Source organism: Vigna umbellata, chromosome 1 (assembly GCF_029865625.1).
Source record: "Vigna umbellata cultivar VRB3 chromosome 1, Vumbellata_1.0, whole genome shotgun sequence".
Lineage (NCBI taxonomy): Eukaryota > Viridiplantae > Streptophyta > Magnoliopsida > Fabales > Fabaceae > Vigna > Vigna umbellata.
In genome coordinates this window covers 75,212,360-75,233,048 of record NC_142165.1, presented here as the reverse complement: position 1 = coordinate 75,233,048, position 20,689 = coordinate 75,212,360, and the positions used below count along the sequence as shown (strand labels likewise).

The 20,689-nt window shown below is 37.4% G+C and overlaps 3 protein-coding genes and 1 pseudogene across 4 annotated transcripts; 1 reads left to right on the top strand and 3 right to left on the bottom strand.

Annotated features, from left to right (window-relative positions):
• The first annotated feature begins 447 nt into the window (after window positions 1–447).
• Window positions 448–8,980, top strand: LOC148206330 (TORTIFOLIA1-like protein 1; annotated as a pseudogene). The gene is made up of 6 exons (XR_015783542.1): window positions 448–1,390; window positions 3,750–3,941; window positions 5,611–5,710; window positions 5,791–6,500; window positions 6,578–7,459; window positions 8,486–8,980. The product of XR_015783542.1 is annotated as a TORTIFOLIA1-like protein 1 (transcript).
• Window positions 8,981–14,397: 5,417 nt separating this feature from the next.
• Window positions 14,398–16,017, bottom strand: LOC148206329 (uncharacterized). Its single transcript, XM_088103521.1, has one exon. It carries the CDS (start codon window positions 16,015–16,017, stop codon window positions 14,398–14,400), a length of 1,620 nt encoding a protein of 539 aa, XP_087959647.1.
• A 1,525-nt stretch (window positions 16,018–17,542) lies between these two features.
• Window positions 17,543–17,917, bottom strand: LOC148206328 (uncharacterized). The gene has a single exon (XM_088107662.1). The coding sequence runs from the start codon at window positions 17,915–17,917 to the stop codon at window positions 17,543–17,545; it is 375 nt and encodes a 124-aa protein (XP_087963788.1).
• A 75-nt stretch (window positions 17,918–17,992) lies between these two features.
• On the bottom strand, window positions 17,993–19,375 carry LOC148206327 (uncharacterized). Its single transcript, XM_088107654.1, has one exon. The coding sequence runs from the start codon at window positions 19,373–19,375 to the stop codon at window positions 17,993–17,995; it is 1,383 nt and encodes a 460-aa protein (XP_087963780.1).
• Window positions 19,376–20,689: the final 1,314 nt, after the last annotated feature.

The following is a 20,689-nucleotide window of genomic DNA, read 5'->3' as shown; positions in this document are numbered from 1 at the left end:
CTCAAAGTTCTCTGCACTAGTCTATGTAATATTCTTTCTCTTCAGCATATATCGTTTAATCGTTTAACATAATATAATTTAATAAACTAATAGAAATGTTATAATTAAAATTTTTAAATTGTTATCAAGAACGATATTTTATTAGAATTAATAATTAAACAGGAAAAAATGAGAAAAAAAAAAGAGAACTAAAATGAAAAATTGTTTTATACTCAATTTCTCTTAGTAAGCCAATAGGACGTATCCCCACTCTACACCCGTACAGGGTCCCTTCCCATGCCTAGAAGTGTGGTTCTAGGGCATCTCAGTAAGATCCAAGGACTGCTGTGGTACCCGAAAACCCTATTTTCATATTCCAACAATTTAATTAAATTAAATTTAATAATGATAAAAATAATAAATTTATATTCCAAATTCTTAGCTTCCAATTCAGAAATGGTTGGTTATTCAGGGAAAAAGAAAGGCTCCATGATTTAGAGTTTTTGATATTTGAAAACTTGTCTTGCACCCTTTTCCCTCACACCTCACAGATCCATCTTTTCTTTCCAACGCACTCCACTTCAAATCAGTTCACATTTTCCTTTCACAGATTGCTTCCACTTTCTCTCTTATCTTCTTTTCCATTGCATTAGGTTCAAAGAAAAACCTTTAACAACATAGGCTCACTCACACCAACGCCAGCAATGAAGCACCCAAAACCCCAAACCCAAACAAACCCAACACCATCACCCTCGTCAAGATCTTCATCCTCATCTTCTTCACTCTCATCGCACCTTGCAATGGTGGAGCTCAAGCAGAGGATACTCACTTCCCTTTCCAAGCTCTCCGACCGCCGACACGCACCAGATCGCGGTTGAGGACCTCGAGAAGACCATCGCTGCGCTGTCACCGGACGCCATTCCCATGATCCTCAACTGCCTCTACGACGCCGCCACCGACCCCAAGCCCGCCGTCAAGCGAGACGCGCTGCGCCTCCTTGCCGCCGTCTGCGCCGCCCACGCCGACGCCGCGGCGGCGCACCTCACCAAGATTATAGCGCATGTGGTGCGCCGACTCAAGGACGCCGATTCTGCCGTTCGCGATGCCTGTAGGGACACTGTCGGCGCACTGGCCGCGCAGTATCTGAAGGGCGACGGCGGCGGAGGGGGGGTCGGGACGGTGGTGGGGCTGTTCGTGAAGCCGCTGTTCGAGGCTATGGGGGAGCAGAACAAAGGGGTGCAGGCGGGCGCGGCAGTGTGCATGGCGAAGATGGTGGAGTGTGCTGGCGGCGGAGGGGAGGCGCCGGTGCCGGGCGTTCCAGAAACTTTGTCCGAGGATCTGCAAGCTGCTAAACAGTCCCAATTTCATGGCTAAGGCGGCGATTTTGCCGGTGGTTGCCAGCTTGTCACAGGTGAGAGGACTGCATTGTTGTGGATTGGGTGAAGTGGGATCGAGGGTTGGTGTATTGATGTGAGTTATTTTGAAGAAAACTTAGATGTAGTATCATAGGTGCTATTGGTTTTGTTCTTGAATGAGATTTGGAGTTTTACTTCAGCAATTCAGGATGATAATTAATGGAATCTGTTATTGTTAAGGCTATTAAGGTAAAATTCTACTTCTGACTGGAGAACAACGCTTAAGTGCATCGAAGTTTTTGTCCATTATGAAGTGGAGCTTGAACTTGGAGGGTTATTTTGGTCATTATTTGGTAAAGTGGTTTTGTGCTTGCTTTATTTGGAGTGTGAATGGAGCTTTGGTGTAAAGCATTTCAGGTGCTTTGGTTATTTTGGGTTGCGGAGTTTTCTATAGTGCAAATATTAGATTCAGATCTATTGGTGTTTCTTTAGTTCAGTTCTCAAATCGGATTTGGAATTTCACCTCCATGACTTTTGTTATGAAGATCTGCATTAAATGTTCGCTTAGATTATTCAGGTATAGAGGAGTGGTTGAGTTATATGTAGGGAGTACCCTGCCAATGGAAATACTGGATATAGTACCATACATGCTATTACTATTTTTCTCAAACCAGATTTGAATTTCATCTTTATACAGGATGGCATTCAATAGAATCTTTTATTATATAGATTATTCAGGTGAAATTTTAATTCTTATCGGAGAACCACACCAACATCACTTCACTGCATCTAAATGTTGTCCATTATGAAATGGTTCTGAGGAGTTTGAACTTGAAGGGTTATTTTGGTCATTAGGTGATCCAATGGTTCTGCACTTTATTTCGGTATGAATGGAACTTTAATATACAGCATTTTGAGGTGCCTTGATCAATATGGGATGTAGAGTTTTCTTTAGATCAAAAGCTTTGATGTAGATCCATAGGTGTTATTTTTATTCTGTTCTCAAATCAAAATTATTGGAGTTTCTTCTCCATGATTCTCATAATAAAGGTTTGCATTTTTCATTGAAGGTCCTCATAGATGATTCAGGTAAGGATGAGTGGTTTAGTTTTAACTAGGGAGGGAGTACCTTGCCAAGAGCAGCGCTAGTGTTGCTTTGAGTTTGAACTGAAGGGTTATTTTGGTCATTAGGTATTGTTCTTGCTTTATTTAGGGTATGGACAGAGCTTTAGTGTAAAAGATTTGAGACGCTTTGGTTATTTTCAGATATAGGGTTTCCCTTGTGGCAAAACTTAGATGCTGATGCTTTCCTTTTGGTTTTCTTCTCAAACGAGAATTGGAGTGTTACCTTAATGATATGGTGGAGTGCTTGAGTTATATCTATGGAGTACCTTGCCTAGGGGAGCACTGGTGTTGATTTCAGTTTGAACTTGAATGGTTATTTTGGTCATTAGGTGGTCCTGTGGTTTTGTCCTTTCTTTATTTGGGTATGCATGGAGCTTTAGTTTAAAACATTTAGATGCTTTAGTTATTTTGCGATAGAGTTATCTTTAGATTAAAACTTAGAAGTAAATCCTTTGGCATTTTTTGTTTCTATATTCAAATTGGAATTGGAATTTCACATCAATGATTTGTGTAATAAAAGTTTCATTAAAGGTCAGGACAGGATAGTTTTGTGCTTGCTTGGTTTGACATGACCAAACGAAATGTGCGATCCATATTCAAGTAAGTTACTTAGAGTAGCTTTTACTTTTCACATCTGAATTGTGGATCTGAGGTTTCAAAGGCTAATCCAAACACAGACTGACTTGGATATGAAACTCTAGTTCTGATTAGAAAACAGTGTTAAAAGTACTTACAAAACTACGTTTAAATTTTGGCATTTTGTTATTAAGAGACTATGGTGGAGTCATTTTTATATAATCAGGAGGAGCATTGGTGTTGGTTTTAGTTCTCTTGCTGGATCCAAAACGTATCACTTTTTATCTGTCTGTCTGGCTCTGTTCCGTTCTATTTTAACTCTTAACATGCTAAACAAATGCTAGTGTTTGTTTATTGTAGTAGATTCATTAGGGTTATGAACCACTGAGATTTAGTTAGACCTGATTATATTGACAAAATCATTTATAGAATTCAATTTAACATGGCCATATGTGGTGATAATGATGTTTGAAAGTGGCTTTGGCAACTGCAGAGGCTAATCCCAATGAAGTTCGAGGGAAGTTGCAGTTCAATATTTGGCATAGGTCTATCAGATTTGGATGATAGAGGCTGCAAAGATCCATGTCTTTAATTTTGATTCTGTTGGTTTGCTTGTTTTTGTCCAACTTGGGGCCATTAATCGCCAACTTACCATTTTATGATGTATAGAATTGGTATGAAAATTCCTTAGAGGTAATTGGGTATTGATTGCAGGTTGGAGCGATTGCACCACAAAGCTTGGAACATTTGCTGCCTAGCATCCATGAATGTCTTTCTAGTACGGATTGGGCAACACGTAAAGCAGCAGCTGAGGCATTAAGTTCATTGGCATTGCATTCAAGCAGTTTGGTTGCTGATAAAGCAGCACCTACACTGGCAGTACTTGAGGCTTGCCGATTTGACAAGGTAGAATTTGCAGTGAGATTTCCTAATTATAACTTGTTGACATCCCAGGCTATTTTCATTTTGATTCTTGGTGTTATCACTTATTGCAATTCTTATATTATTTAAATATTGTGTTTCTAAGAAGGAATTAATTCAACAAGGAGTATGTTTCGTAAGTCCAATAACTTAGTTACTAACTTATTTAATTAACTTTTAAGTTAGTTTGATCTCTATAAAAGTGTTTAGTAAGATATTTCAAAACGGCTTATTTAGGAGCTTATATCTTACGAGCAAGCTACTTCAACTGGCTTCTTGCTTATTTAATTTTGTTCCATTACTATCCCTTATGTTTAAATACATTTCCTTATCATTCTTAATTTTTTTTCCTATTTTCAATTTTACAGTGACAAACATTTCTTCTCCACCGGTAATTACAATTTTACAAAGATAAAATTATTACATGATATTATGTGAAAATTACACACAATAAAAGTTATAAAAAAGATCCTCAGAGAAATAATAATTTAAATTGAGAAATAAAAAATTAAGCTTTTGAGAATTAATAAAAAATAAATTTTGATCAATATTCATCACATTAACTAATTTAAATAAGGTGAGGTGACTTGTCCAAATACAAATAACATATATACAACTTTGAAAAATATAAACAGAAACACTGAAAAGATTAATAAGAATTTAATTATTTTCAATTTTACAGTGGCAAACATTTCTTCTCCACTGGTAATTACAATTTTACAAAGATAAAATCATTACATTATTATGTGAAAATTACACACAATGATGATAAAAAAGATATCAGAGATAATAATTTAAATTGAGAAATAAAAAATTAAACTTTTGAAAATTAATAAAAAATAAATTTTGATTAATATTCATCACATTAACTAGTTTAAATAAGGTGAGGTGACTTGTCCAAATATAAATAACATAGATAAATTTGAAAAAAGTAAGCAGAAACACTGAAAAGGTTAATAAGAATTTAATTATTTTTTAAAAAACAAATTATAATAGCATAATATATTTTTGTCTAGCAAACACAATTATTTTAATATAACAAAATTTAAGGTTTAGGGTTTAGAGTTTACGTAGTTATTCCTTTTATATTTACCAACTAGCTTATCATTTAATTCTACAAACATTTCCAATCCAATAAACTAGTTTATCAACTTGGAACTTTTAAGTTTAGAACTTTTCAGCTAGCAGCTAGTTTATTAGTTAGAGGCTAGCAACTAGTTTATTGGTTAGAAGCTATTTTATTAGTTACCAGCTACTTTATTATAGTCTAGTTTTACCAAACACACCCAAGGAGTGAGAATTATTTTTCTGGTCAGCAAGGAGTGAGGATGTTTATCGTAAAAACATTAAAGAAGGTAGCCACAAAATATTAGCCTTTTCCTGTTGACTTTGTTCTTGCACTCTAGTGTATCTCATTCAAAGAGCACTGAAGAAATTATGTGCCGACATAGAGTTGACAGTGCATTTAATTGTGACTGGTGTATCAGGTGTCTGACAATAGTACTACTTATGCTGTTCTCTTTATAGTCTGGGCCAAGGATCATTGGTCCGAGTATGCCAGATTTTAATTTGTTGAAACTCCATTACTGGAGAACTAATTCTTTGCTTTATTATCTACTTTTCCCCCCCTAAATTAATGTATTATTGTCCTCAGATAAAACCTGTAAGAGATAGCATCAACGAGGCATTGCAATTGTGGAAAAAGATCTCAGGGAAAGGAGATGGGTCTCCTGATGATTCAAAGCCCTCGTCTGGTAGGATGTTTGAGTTGTCTGTCATTGTCTGTTTCTTATCCTAGTTTATGTTGGTGATGATTGTTGTTTTTATGCTTTAGATGGTGGGAATGAATCAGCTATTTCGTCAGAGACAAGTGACCCAAAAAAAGTAAATCTTGATGAGAGGAAGACTGATTCATCAGTAAAAGATTCATCAACTAGTTCTTTGAATCCGGATTCAACTTCTAAGGCCAAAGCAGCTGGCATCTCTGAGAAGGCGGTTGTAATACTGAAAAAGAAAGCACCAGCCTTATCTGATAAAGAGCTAAATCCAGAATTTTTCCAAAAACTTGAAAGAAGGGGTTCAGATGATTTGCCAGTGGAAGTAGTTGTTCCTCGGAGAGGCCTCAATTCTTCTAACTCCAACAACGAGGAAGAGTCAGAGGCAAATGTTAAAGATTCAAAAGAAAGAACAAGTTCTGTTGGAAACATCCCTAACGATGATTTTCATGGATCCTTAAGTAATAAATATCGTATCTTTGAGAGAGGCAATGATGGAAATTCCAAACAAAGGAATTATGATGATTTTGGCCATGACAGATACTCCGAAAGAAGGATGAACTCAAAAGAACTGAGGACTAAGGCATATGATACTGATGATAGGACTGAAAATGATCAGAGGGAGGGTTCTGCCAATCTTGCAGGTTTTTCTAAAACTGATGGTCAGTCTGAAGTACCCTTCTCCAATAACAGAGGAAATTGGTTGGCCATCCAGAGGCAGTTGCTGCAACTGGAAAGGCAACAGGTTCATCTAATGAATATGCTTCAGGTATGGTCAGTGTAGCACAAAAAATAGTTGTGGTATTATGTTTATCACAAGTGATAGATGTTTAAACAATTTTGCAGGATTTCATGGGTGGTTCGCATGATAGTATGGTGACTCTAGAGAATAGAGTGCGTGGCCTTGAGAGAATTGTTGAAGACATGTCTCGAGATTTATCCATATCATCAGGTCGTAGAAACTTTACAGGGTTTGAAGGATCATCTAGCAGGCCACCTAATAAGTATAATGGTTTTAATGACTACTCCAATTCCAAGTATGGAAGAGGTGGTGATGGACGCATCCAATTTGGTGAAAGATTTTCCCAATCTGATGGAAATGCTCTGGGAATGAGGGGAAGAGGGCCATCTTGGAGATCTGACATGTCTGAAGGGTGGGATCTTCCTGGTTATGGTGCTTCTAGAAATAATAGCCAGGTTTCCTCAAGGAGGGCTTTTGGAGGTAGTTCTGCTGATGGAAGATCACCGAAATCTGTGCATGAGAGTGATCAGTCAGGAAACAGGAGAGCTTGGGATAAAGCAGCACTGCCCATCCGGCTTGGTGAGGGACCATCTGCCAGAAGTGTCTGGCAAGCTTCCAAGGATGAAGCTACCTTGGAAGCAATTCGAGTTGCTGGTGAGGACAATGGAGCATCTCGAGCAACGAGGGTAGCAATCCCTGAAATGACCGCAGAAGCTCTGACTGATGACAATGTTGGGCAAGAGAGGGATGCCATCTGGACTTCTTGGACCAATGCAATGGATGCCCTTCAAGTAGGTGACACAGATTCAGCCTTTGCAGAAGTATTGTCCACTGGTGATGATATTTTGCTTGTAAAGCTAATGGACAGAACAGGTCCTGTAATTGACCAACTTTCAAGTGAAGTTGCATGTGAAATTGTGAATGCCATTGGGCAATTCTTGCTGGACCAGAACATGTATGACATCTGTTTGTCTTGGATTCAACAGGTATGACTTTTTCTTCTGTTTGAATTTCCGTTCTTCTTGTCTGAATATGTGTATTCTGTAGTCACATGAATCCTCTCATCAAAATAGCACCTTAAAATAATTAGGGATGATTTTGGTATTTCTTTATATTTTATCAGTGTCAACACTAGTATAGTATGAAACCATGAAATAGATCTTCATCTAGAAAAATTATTATACATTGTTAAAGGGTTTCATGACTCGTCTGTGTAATCCTGTCTCAAGATCTGGTTTTCAAATTGCTACAAGATCACAACTCCTGTGGATTATAAGTGAAAAATCTCATCTTTTAGGCGGTGTGGCCATTAATGTTTTCTTGCGTCAATGTTTTGTTGGAGGGCTTGCTTACATGTTTCTTCTTTATAATTTATCAGCTAGACAATTGACTTAGTGCAGTGACGGAGAACCCGCTACTTCATTAAATATCTGTTACTCAAACCATAATTTATGCCTCTTTAAGCAGTCACTGAGATATTAATTATTTTTTGGGCGAGTTTCGTGTCCTTGTCTGCATTAGCATGACTCAATAGTTGTGAGCAATGCCAGGGACTGTCAGGTGCACTCTTTTTTATTGGTAGATGGTCCAGATCTTAAGCGTTTCATGTTCAGCAAGGCTCTTCGAAAGGGAAATATCGGGTGTATTTGGCAATCAACATTGATTTAATTTAATGTGCTACTTAGACTTAACCTACCAAAACCCAAGGTTGGATAATATAACCCTTAGTCCCTTTCCATAACATGGTTTGTATAATTCCCTGTTACATGGAATCACATCTCTTTTCAAAATGTATATGACCGATCATTAATTCTAATTTAAAAAATTGTTGGTTATATGTGCATTCATTCGTTCGAATCATAATTCTGCACCAAATTGCAACAAAGAGCTTGTTTAGCAATTGATGTGTATACTTGATAATGTTGAATTCATCTCCTTTTGCTATCTTCTTTTGCCTGCTTTTACATCTCTTGTGATGCATAATATATTGAATTCATGACCATAATGTTCAGTTGCTGGAGATAGTATTGGAAAATGGAGCCGAAACCTTTGGCATCCCCATGGAAGTGAAGAAAGAGCTATTACTGAATTTACATGAAGCTTCTACTGATACTACTGAGGCCTGGGAAGGGGTACATCCAGATCAGCTTTTATTGCAGTTGGCATCAGCCTGGGAAATTGATCTACAACAGCATGACAAATAGCTCAGAGAGAACAAATCATGCTCTGCGATTGAAATTGAATCGAATGGTATCAAGTGCAATTTGAATGCCACAGATTAATGTTCCCCTTTCCCCTGCATCTTGGTGAACTCAGGCTGATCCTATACCGGTCAGACCAATGTTTGACCGTTGAATATCACCATTATTATTTTTGTTGTATCAGCAGATATTGTCATTACAAAGTGGCAGTGTCTGGTTGTCAGAAATGGTCCTGCTAAAGACATTGTGTAAATTGAGACGAATGGACAAATCTTCCATGTAATTATGATATGTAATCTTTCTTCATTTCCGGGTTCCATTTGCACCATTTTCTCTGTTTCTTCTTAAAATGAATATATATATATATATATATATATATATATATATATATAAATATATATATATATATATATATATATATATATATATATATATATATATATATATATATATATATATAAAGATACACACACATATATGTATAATCACAAGCAAACTACTGATTTTTTTTTCTTATTTGGAGAAGATAGAGAAACCCATATTTGGAAAACATAAAACAATTCACGATTGACAGGGATTGGGATTTTGGAAGTTAAGGAAAAAAATTAAAATATAATTCATATTGATGATAAAGGATCGACATTTTATTTTCCTTTTCTTTTCCTTACAGTTTCTTCATTAATCAAGAAATTTAGATTAAATATAATTATTTCTTAAATCAATTATATTTGCTGGTCACCCGAGACAATTGTGTTTTTTACCAAAAGGAATTTGTTGTGTAGTTTTCGTAAATGGTGGATTAAAGAGAAATTGACAGTGTGTGAATGATTAGAGCCTGACAAATTTCATAAATAAAGAATAGAAAAGAGATGAGTTTCTTCGAAACTAAAAATCAATAAAAACTGAGTTTGTATATTTCTTTACATTTTTAAATAAAAAAGTGTTTATTTAAATTCTTCCACTTGTTCTTTCCGAACCAAAATATAAAATTAAGTGATCTTTTGGATTGCATGTATTCTTATTTCGACATTTATGTTTAGATGTGTCCTTGTAATTTATGATCTATGGAATGTTCAAATTTAAATTTATCTTTTATGCTTTTGTTATAAAATCACGCACATTACTATTTTCTCCTATGATTTCTTCTAACCTACGTCTCTATGATGCATCCCTCTTCTCTGTGTACTTCCATGACAGTCAACACCTTTTGCTTGTCTTTCGCCACATTTATTGTGTCCCTGAAGGTCAATTTTGTCATTCTCTCTGCTTTTTCGTTTCCACTGGGTTGATCCATAGACATTATGTTTTGGATGGTGTTTATTTAGAAGATGATTCTTGTTTATGGGTTAAGTGTTCACTTAAAAGAGTCTTTTTATTTCTTTAGTTTCCTTTTTTGTTGTTCACTCCAATCAATTGGATGTATTCATTAAAGATATTCCAATCCTCGAGTCATTTTAGTATTTGATTGGTTTGACAATTAATGTTATAATTACTAAAAGTTTCAACAATCATATATTTAACCTGTATTTATAGATTTCGTCATGAACTTTTGATTAGAGTTGACCTAATCATGACCTAGTCTCTGTTAAATCCTATTACTGATTTGTTTAACTTAGTTGAATTATTAACTCATCATAATCGGCACCAATCAGTTTTCGACCAGTTTAAACAATCAGTTTGAGGTGTTTGATCGATATGTACTTATCGATACATATATAATATAAAAATCTATTTGAAATTATATTTTTACGATATTTTAATGTGTTATATTTTACCGAGAATAAATATAGTTAGGATAAGTTTGTGTCTCTCAACCTAGTGCGAGATTATAATGGATTCTCCTATTAGATCATGTTAGTTATGGAATGCACTTGCATAATGACAATGTCAATATTTCAAATTGCTTAATTTAAAATATTTCAATGTTGCATGATTAAAAAATGACTCAAAATCAATCTCATCTCCAATCTTTTTAAATAAAACAAAAAAAATTTAACTGTACTATATGACCTTCCGGTCAATCACAAATGTGATGGTCAACCATCCCTTGAATTATTAGCTAATCTTAATCGGCATCAATCAGTTTTCTAATAGTTTGGACAATCGGTTTAAGGCAAATTAGTCAATATGTACCGACCGATACGTATACAATACAAAAGTCTATTTGAAATTACATTTTTGTGTTATTTTAATGTGCTATATTTTATTGAGAATAAATATGGTTAGGATAAGTCTGTCTCTCAACCTAGTGAGATATTATAATGGATCCTCCTATTAGAATGTGTTGACTATGATGTACATGTAGAGAATGCATCCGCTTAAGGACAATGTCAATATTTCGAATTGTTTAATTTAGAAAATTTCAATATTGCATGATTAAAAAATGACTCAAAATCAATCTCATATCCAATATTTTGAAATAAAACAAAAAATTTAACTGTACCATATAACTGTTGTAACATCCCATTTTGTTATGCACAAGTCAATAATTTTTTTTCTCTAAAAAGATAACTTAAAAGAATATTCATATAAATCTTAGACTGAGAAATTAAATAATAGTTCATGAAAATCCAATAAAAACTTTTATTACAAACTTGTAACTTCTAATTCATCTTCCAAAACAAATAAACCGAATTAATTGAAAATGTTCAAAAGTAAAACAAAAGAGTTCTTTCCTAGTTTCTCCCCAAATTCCTTGCCGCTCTAATAATCAACTGGAGTATCTGTATTAACGTCTGCTCCCGTATAGCAGCACGAGTTATACGACCATCGCATTCACACACAAATAATAAGGGTAAGCTATCATATTCAACGTCTAATAAAACATCAACACATCAAGTGTTAGTCAACAAAGTAATATTGTTAACATGCACATTTAATCAGTATACTACAACCAAATAAATCCAAGAAGACACACGTTGTCCCTTTGTACTCTACCATATGAAACATGTTCAACAAAACAGGACACTTGTTCACCAAAACAGGATAGTTCGAGTCATCCTCCACCACAGCTTCAGATCTATCTCCCCTGCTCTTCAAGACTTATGAGTTAAAACAATCCGCTTCTTTCACAACGACACTATACTCAGCTCGACTGGAAACCTACGGGCGAGACATCCTACCCTTTCTACCCCCTCGAAAGAGGAAAGAGTAGCACTCGAACCTTGTCTTTTCTACCGCCTCTTATAAACAAAGATACCTACCTTTTTACCCTCATAAGAGAAAATGTACTATCTCAGTTTTTAGGTCGATACGGTAAGAGTACATATTTCAAATATTTCAATACTTGTGCTCGTATAATATTATCACACATTTTTAATCACCCTAACATGCATTTGTGCTAAACCTCTAATATTTCATCATAATCAAGATTATATCTGTACCATAGGATACCTAATCCTCCAACGGTCGACCAATAACCCGAGCAACCTGGCGACAGTTAAACCAAGGCAGGACCTTCTCATGCTCGTAATGACATACGACCACATGGTATTGTCGACCACTTGGTGCTCGACAATCAAACAAGTGATGTCGCGACATGAAGCATTCGTGCGACAAGTCGTCCACTTATGTCGACACGCAGGGTGATCGACATACAGAACGCGATATCGTGATCTAGTGGTTACAGATAAGCAGTTGCGTATATTGGCTAACCAGCGCCGTGAATCACGGAAGTAATTGACTCAGTATCAGCACATGATCTGGCAGTTACAACTTCTAAACAGTCAACTTCAGTAACTGACCGGATTTTCAGGTAAACGGTTTATTACACTATTTTAAATATACAATGCATACCAGGAAAAAAGGTACGTTTTTCCCCTAAGAGAAAATTAAAAGAGATTATTCTTGATCTAATTACACCCCTGTTGACTTGAGCGTCGGAGTGCCTTTGCAGGTACCCAGCCCATCTTTGACAGAGCGGCTGCAGCGGAATGGTTAGCGTGGAATAACAAACCAAGAGGGTTTTTAATACTAACGTGTGCCTTTTAATTTCTACTCAATTAAACTTACTTAGCAATTAATAAAGACAAATAAAGCAAGAGTAAGGTTGAGAGAAAATTTGCACAAATGATTTTATCCTGGTTCGGATCTTACCAATCCTACGTCCAGTCGCTTATCTCAAAACAAGATAAACAGTTTCACTAACACAAAACAATTACAAATTACAATCACAAAGATACAATTTGTAAGAGTTTAGAAACCACCTCTCTTGATACCACAAGAGATGAAACTACACCTCCTTTTAGTCTTCACAAAGGATGAACACCTCCTCCGAATACTTCACGAAGGATGAACACCTCCTCCGAATACTTCACGAAGGATGATTCTCTTCCGAACACCTCCTTAGACACACCAAGGATGAACCGACTATTTCCTCTGTCACCGTAGCAGCACTTCACCAGCTCTACAGACACGAGTTTCACAAGCCGAACAAGAGCACACAATTCTCAAGAGTTTCTGAGTTTTTGAGCACAAGGGAAGAGTTTCTGTGTCTCTGGATTCTTAACTTGAGAGGAAATGAGAGTCTATTTATAGACTCATCCAAAGGCTCTTCCATTTTTCGTTTTCAGCCTTTCACACTGTGTTAATCGATTAGCTACAGTGGTTAATCGATTAACAACCCAACGGATAGTCCAACGGCTATAAAAACGGCTAGTTTTTCAAACGGCTCCTGTGTTAATCGATTAACAGCCCTTGTTAATCGATTAACGTTAATCGATTAACACCCCTTGTTAATCGATTAACACTGCAATGCTGTGCTTCGCCATTTGTCTCTGGAACAATCGATTTACACCCTGTGTTAATCGATTAACACTGCACAGATTTTGCTGTTTGGCTCATTTTTACACATTTTACAATACATACATAAAACCATCAATAAACTAAGTCCTATACATATTTCTAAGAGTATTACAAAAGCTTTCCATCACATTACAAGTCTTCAATTTCATTTTGATTCTTGATTGGTCTTGACTTGATTTGGACATCATCAAAACTTCATCTTCATCATTTTGCTAACAATCTCCCCCTTTTTGATGATGATCAAAATCTTCTCTAATTAAAGCTTTTGGTAATAATCTGTATTTAAAACACTACTTAAGGAAGAAACAATTGTTAGTAAATCTTAGAAACAATTTTAAGGCTTTAAATATTTCTCCCCCTTTTTGATCATTATTAAAAAGTGATGTAGAATAGCTCCCCCTAAAGATATTAGAAATTATACTCCCCCTTAATAAAAGCATGTATGCATAGAAATGATAAGAGAAGTAACATACATTTTATTGAATTTAAAGAGGTAAGCATACAAGGAAATATAAAGGGCACTACTAAAAACATAGAGACATAAAGTACCCCTTTAGATATCCTCCAACTTCATAATGAGAATCCTCTAGGTTGTTTCCACATTTAGATCTTCATCTTGAGGATTGTTATCATTCATCACTTCATTTGCTATTTTCTACAAATCTTCATCATTGCCTGCATGTAATTCAAATGACTCAAGAGGTTTTGCCTCAAGGTCTACAATTTCATCAAAGACTACATGCACACATTCTTCTATTTCAAATGTTTTCCGTTTGAAAACTATAAAAAAATTTATATAAAAATTTCTTAATTCTTTTCAAAAATTTAAAACAAAATTGTTTTAAAGAAATTCTAAATTTTAAGCAATAGGTACCCAACTATTTTGTATGGGTCCTTTGGGTTAATAAAAAAATTTGAAATCATTTTACAACCCAAATATATCTACCACTTGGAACACCATAATGCTTAATTTTACATTTGTTAGATGTATGACCCTTTTTCATACAATAAAAGCATGATACAACATTTGTGTTCCTATAAGTTGTTCCTTTTTCTACCCAAGTTCTACGAGTTCTATGATTGTGTTTATTTTTAATTCTAGGAACATACTTATTTTTAACAACCTTATTTTCATTATTCTTACTACATTCTCCTAAAGTTGTTTGTTCTAGTAGTTTCTTAAAATTTTCACAAGAAGCACATTCATCACTACTAGCAAATTTACCCTTTTCAAAAATTAAAACTTTATTTTTCAAAGTTTTATTTTCATCAATAATAGTTTCAAAATTTGTTTTTAAATTCTTATTTTCTTCAAGAATATTTTCAAAATTTAACTTTAAATTCTTGAAATCCTTTTTCAATTTCTGATGGGCTTTATCTAATTTTTCAGATTCTACTATTAAAGCATCATAAATTTCATGCAATTCATTTTCACTAATTTGACTAGAATTATCAGAATCGCTAGATGTACTTACTTGGCTTCCAGCGTCGTCGTTTACCACTAAACAGATGTTTGCTTCTTCATCTGAGTAGCTTGAATCTGAAATGGTCTCATTGTCGTCTTCCCATGCAATGTATGCCTTCTTTTTCTTGAAGAATTTCTTTTCTTTCTTTTCTTCACCCTTCTTTTGATTTGGGCAGTCTGCTTTTAAATGTCCCTTTTCTCCGCAACCATAGCATCGGTAATTTGAGGAAGATACTGGATTATCTTTCTTTTCGTATCTAAATTTTCCTTTGCCTTTAGACTTCATGAACTTGTTGAGTCTTTTTATCATGAGTCTCAATTCTTCTTCTTCGTCTGAGTCTTCATCTTCCGATCTACCTTTGCTTCTTTCAACCTCTGATTTTAACGCCAAACTCTTCTTGTTTTTGGCTTTTGATTCTTCTTCATCAAGTCTTCCGAGGTCAAGTTCATGCTCTCTCAACTTTCCAAATAATGCAGCCATGGTCATTGTGTTGAGATTTTGTGACTCAGAAATTGCAGTCACTTTTGGTTGCCAAGACCTGTCTAAAGATTTCAAAATTTTTATATTAAGCTCATCTGTATCAAATGACTTACCCAATCCAATGAGATGATTGACAATGTTGGTGAAGCGTTTCTGAACATCTACTATTGTTTCCCCTTGCTTCATCCTGAACATCTCGTATTCCTGGATTAAGGTATTCTTTCTAGCTCTCTTAACGTCATCTGTACCTTCATGGGTTACTCTTAGTACTTCCCACGTTTCTTGTGCAGTTTTACAAATAGAAATCCTGTAAAACTCATCAACAGTTAAAGCAGATGAAATAATATTACGAGCTTTTACATCATTACCAAATTTTTTCTTGTCTTGAGCAGTCCATTGGTCACGGGGCTTTGGTTCCTGCATATTGTTAGTTGGAACAAAAGGACCAAATGCAACAGCATCCCAAATATCTATATCAATAGATTCCATAAATATTTGCATTCTTACCTTCCAGAATGCGTAATTTTCACCTGTGAATAGTGGTGGTCTATTGATAGAAGCACCCTCTGCGAATGTTTGATGTGATCCTGCCATTTGAATGACTATCAAAGCAAGCTCTGATACCAATTGTCAGAGTGCGGCTGCAGCGGAATGGTTAGCGTGGAATAACAAACCAAGAGGGTTTCTAATACTAACGTGTGCCTTTCAATTTGTACTCAATTAAACTTACTTAGCAATTAATAAAGACAAATAAAGCAAGAGTAAGGTTGAGAGAAAATTTGCACAAATGATTTTATCCTGGTTCGGATCTTACCAATCCTACGTCCAGTCGCTTATCTCAAAACAAGATAAACAGTTTCACTAACACAAAACAATTACAAACTACAATCACAAAGATACAATTTGTAAGAGTTTAGAAACCACCTCTCTTGATACCACAAGAGATGAAACTACACCTCCTTTGAGTCTTCACAAAGGATGAACACCTCCTCCGAATACTTCACGAAGGATGAACACCTCCTCCGAATACTTCACGAAGGATGATTCTCTTCCGAACACCTCCTTAGACACACCAAGGATGAACCGGCTATTTCCTCTGTCACCGTAGCAGCACTTCACCAGCTCCACAGACAAGAGTTTCACAAGCCGAACAAGAACACACAAGTCTCAAGAATTTCTGAGTATTTGAGCACAAGGGAAGAGTTTCTGTGTCTCTGGATTCTTAACTTGAGAGGAAATGAGAGTCTATTTATAGACTCATCCAAAGGCTCTTCCATTTTTCGTTTTCAGCCTTTCACACTGTGTTAATCGATTAGCTACAGTGGTTAATCGATTAACAACCCAACGGATAGTCCAACGGCTATAAAAACGGCTAGTTTTTCAAACGGCTCCTGTGTTAATCGATTAACAGCCCTTGTTAATCGATTAACGTTAATCGATTAACACCCCTTGTTAATCGATTAACACTGCAATGCTGTGCTTCGCCATTTGTCTCTGGAACAATCGATTAACACCCTCTGTTAATCGATTAACACTGCACAGATTTTGCTGTTTGGCTCATTTTTACACATTTTACAATACATACATAAAACCATCAATAAACTAAGTCCTATACATATTTCTAAGAGTATTACAAAAGCTTTCCATCACATTACAAGTCTTCAAATTTCATTTTGATTCTTGATTGGTCTTGACTTGATTTGGACATCATCAAAACTTCATCTTCATCATTTTGCTAACAATCTTTACTCAGAAAAGCAGAGAAGAGAGAGCGAAATAGCACAATGAAAGCAGTACAAAGAAGAAGCAGTCCAGAATTGTTAGGTTCGAATCTTGGTCTCCACACCCCTACTGAAACATTTTGGCGCCCACCGTATGTGCCCCAGATCGTGCTCTTCGCTAGAGGTGAGGTCCCCGCCAATGCTGGTGGATTTAGACGCGTCAGTCGTCAAGGATAGGAGTTTGACTTTGCCTTGCGGATGAAGACGCTCGTCTACATTGGTTCGGGGGTCCAAGTCGATTGCCGCTGTCTCGGCTCCCTTCGCCCTTCTAGTTGGAATGAAAGGGGTGACTTTTAGCCCGACCACATAACACTGTCGGGCTGTTCGCTGATCGGCCCTCACGGTACAAATAGTACCATGCTTGTCGGAAATTTCATGGCGAGGTGGGGAGTAGACACAATTGCCCCAAACGCATTCAGACAAGGTCGTCCTAGCAGGGCGTTGTACGACGTGTTCGCCTCGACCAACAGGAATCGAACTCTAAGTTCCGGTGCCTCCCGGCTTGTTCCGAGCCGAGTTCGCAGGTCAAGGTATCCCCTGGTGTCTACTCTTTCTCCTGAGAATCCTACAATTTGCTCGTTAAATGGGGCGATGAGATCCTCAGATAGGTCCATTTTCTGAAAGGTGGACCAATACAGAATGTTGACCGAACTCCCCTGATCGACGAGGACCTTGCTGACATCATACCGAGCTATATTAGCCGTGATGACCATAAGATCATCATGATCAGGGTCGGGTGCATGGAAGTCTGCGTTCGTGAATGTGATGTCGGGGATCGACCGAGATTGTCACTCGACCATATGAACCGACTTCAACTGTCTCAAATGTCGCTTCCTTGCTGAAGCTGACACATCCCCTCCGGAGAAACCGCCCGATATGGTGTCGATACGGCCTCGGACCGAGCGTTCTCTCTCTGTCCGTCGAGGCGGACTGCGCGTTCGCCTGCGGTGTCGATCATCTCTAAGAGGTGATCGTTGGGGGCTTCGCCTAGAGAGATCCCTTCGGCGTGGAGTTGCGGCTCTAGTGGAGACTCTATCCTTGATGTAATTCTGGAGATAGCCGGCACGGATGAGTCGCTCTAGCTCGTCCTTCACCATGTTGCACTCTTTCGTGTCGTGCCCATGGTTCATATGAAACCGGCAGGTTTTGCTACTGTCTGCGTTCTTCGGGGTGGCCTTTCGTCGCACAGTCAAGAGTTCGGCGTGCAAGGCCTCTTCAAGCACCCTCGCCCTTGGTGCATTGAGGGTCGTGTAGCGATCGTACTTAGACGTCCACCCCGGCTCCTTCCGAGGTGCTCGGTCTGGCTTGTAGTCGTTGGTGGATCGTTTTGCTGGTTTCCTTGCCTCCTGGCCGGAGATATCCTGATGCTGTTTCTTTCTGGAATTACGGTGGTCCTCGATGCGGATGAATTTTGCAATAGTGGACTGCAATTCTTCCATGGATGTTGGGGGATCAGCGTACAATTGTTCCGCAAACTGCCCAGGCCTTAAGCAGGACGATAGATTGCTGATAATGAAAGCAGGAGTGATATCCTTCACGCGCCGGGCCATCTCGATGTACCGCTGCATAAAAGCTTTCAGGGTCTCATCCTTCTCCTGCCTGGTATGGACAAGCTCAGTAGCAGTCATCGCCGGTTTTTTATTGGGCGCATACTGCTTTCGGAATAAGGATTCGATTGTTGCGAAACAATCTACTGAATTCCGTGGAAGATTATGGAACCACTCCAGAGCCTCACCCTTAAGAGATAAAGAAAAGGCTCTGCATATGACCGGGTCGTTGTCAGTATAGAATGCCATGGCATCTATGAAATTACGTAGATGGTCGTCGGGGTCATCAGAACCATTGTACCGTTCTAAGATTGGGGGAGGTTTGTCTGGCATGTTCGCTTGCATAATGGCCTCCGTGAACGGAAGCAGGTTGGTGAGACGGACAGAAGTAGGTCCCTTTCTTCCCCCGCCAACAGGATCAGAAGCTCCTCCATGATGACTTACTTCGTTCTCCTCCTGTCTGTTCGAGGCAGACAACTCCGGTGGTGGGAGCTGTGCCCTCATCGCCGCCATCTCCTCAGCCTGTTTGCGTTGGACTTCTTGCTGCTCCCTTATGGTTTGTGCTTGCGTCTCAATCTGCGCCTGCAGCTGCTTGATCAAATCATGCGTGTTGAAATCTTCCATTGCTCCGGTGGTCGTTGTTGGGATAGTAAATCTCGGGCCCCACGGTGGGCGCCAAAATGTTTCAGTAGGGGTGTGGAGACCAAGATTCGAACCTAACAACTCTAGACTGCTTCTTCTTTGTACTACTCTCACTGTGTTGTTTCTCTCTCTCTTCTCTGCTTCTCTGACTAAAGATGGGCTGGGTACCTGCAAAGGCACTCCGACGCTCAAGTCAACAGGGGTGTAATTAGATCAAGAATAATCTCTTTTAATTTTCTCTTAGGGGAAAAACGTACCTTTTTTCCTGGTATGCATTGTATATTTAAAATAGTGTAATAAACCGTTTACCTGAAAATCCGGTCAGTTACTGAAGTTGACTGTTTAGAAGTTGTAACTGCCAGATCATGTGCTGATACTGAGTCAATTACTTCCGTGATTCACGGCGCTGGTTAGCCAATATACGCAACTGCTTATCTGTAACCACTAGATCACGATATCGCGTTCTGTATGTCGATCACCCTGCGTGTCGACATAAGTGGACGACTTGTCGCACGAATGCTTCATGTCGCGACATCACTTGTTTGATTGTCGAGCACCAAGTAGTCGACAATACCATGTGGTCGTATGTCATTACGAACATGAGAAGGTCCTGCCTTGGTTTAACTGTCGCCAGGTCGCTCGCCAGGTTGCTCGGGTTATTAGTCGACCGTTGGAGGATTAGGTATCCTATGGTACAATATCAAAAGAATAAGCCGTACTCGCGGTACTGAATTAAAAACCGATACCAAGCAACTCGGTACTATGGAAAATTCATGCACGTATACATACACCAGCCATCAAAATTATCGATTTAGCCCCATTTTTTCATTCTCTCTCATATGCAAACAGCCTTTCAAACTTTAAGACACCTAACCCACACTTTATTTGACCACTAATACAAAGGATTAAAAAAAATGTAAAGAACTCTTACGTTAACATACTCTGCACCACCTGATAAAATATCTTTCATCTTTTATTCTAATATAATATCATTTATGCATTCACCTAATATTATTCATATAATAACCTAATATAATATTCATATACTGACCTATATCACGTGAATCCTAACTAACTTATATAACGTGTGATATAATAAAATTAAGCTAATATTATATAGCTTCAATCATAAACGTCAAATCATAAATTAATATAATAAATCGTCATTCACAAATTAACTTAATATAATATTATCTGTAACTCCATCCAGTGTAAAATCATTTCAAAAACTAACTTTCACATTCCTTCATCACTGGTAGCACCCAAAATAACTCAAACCTAATAAAAAGAATACTA

Coding starts and splice junctions, on each gene's coding strand:
- LOC148206328 (XM_088107662.1), bottom strand. CDS start 17,917: ATGGTCATCACGGCTAATATAGCTCGGTATGATGTCAGCAAGGTCCTC.
- LOC148206327 (XM_088107654.1), bottom strand. CDS start 19,375: ATGGAAGATTTCAACACGCATGATTTGATCAAGCAGCTGCAGGCGCAG.
- LOC148206329 (XM_088103521.1), bottom strand. CDS start 16,017: ATGGCAGGATCACATCAAACATTCGCAGAGGGTGCTTCTATCAATAGA.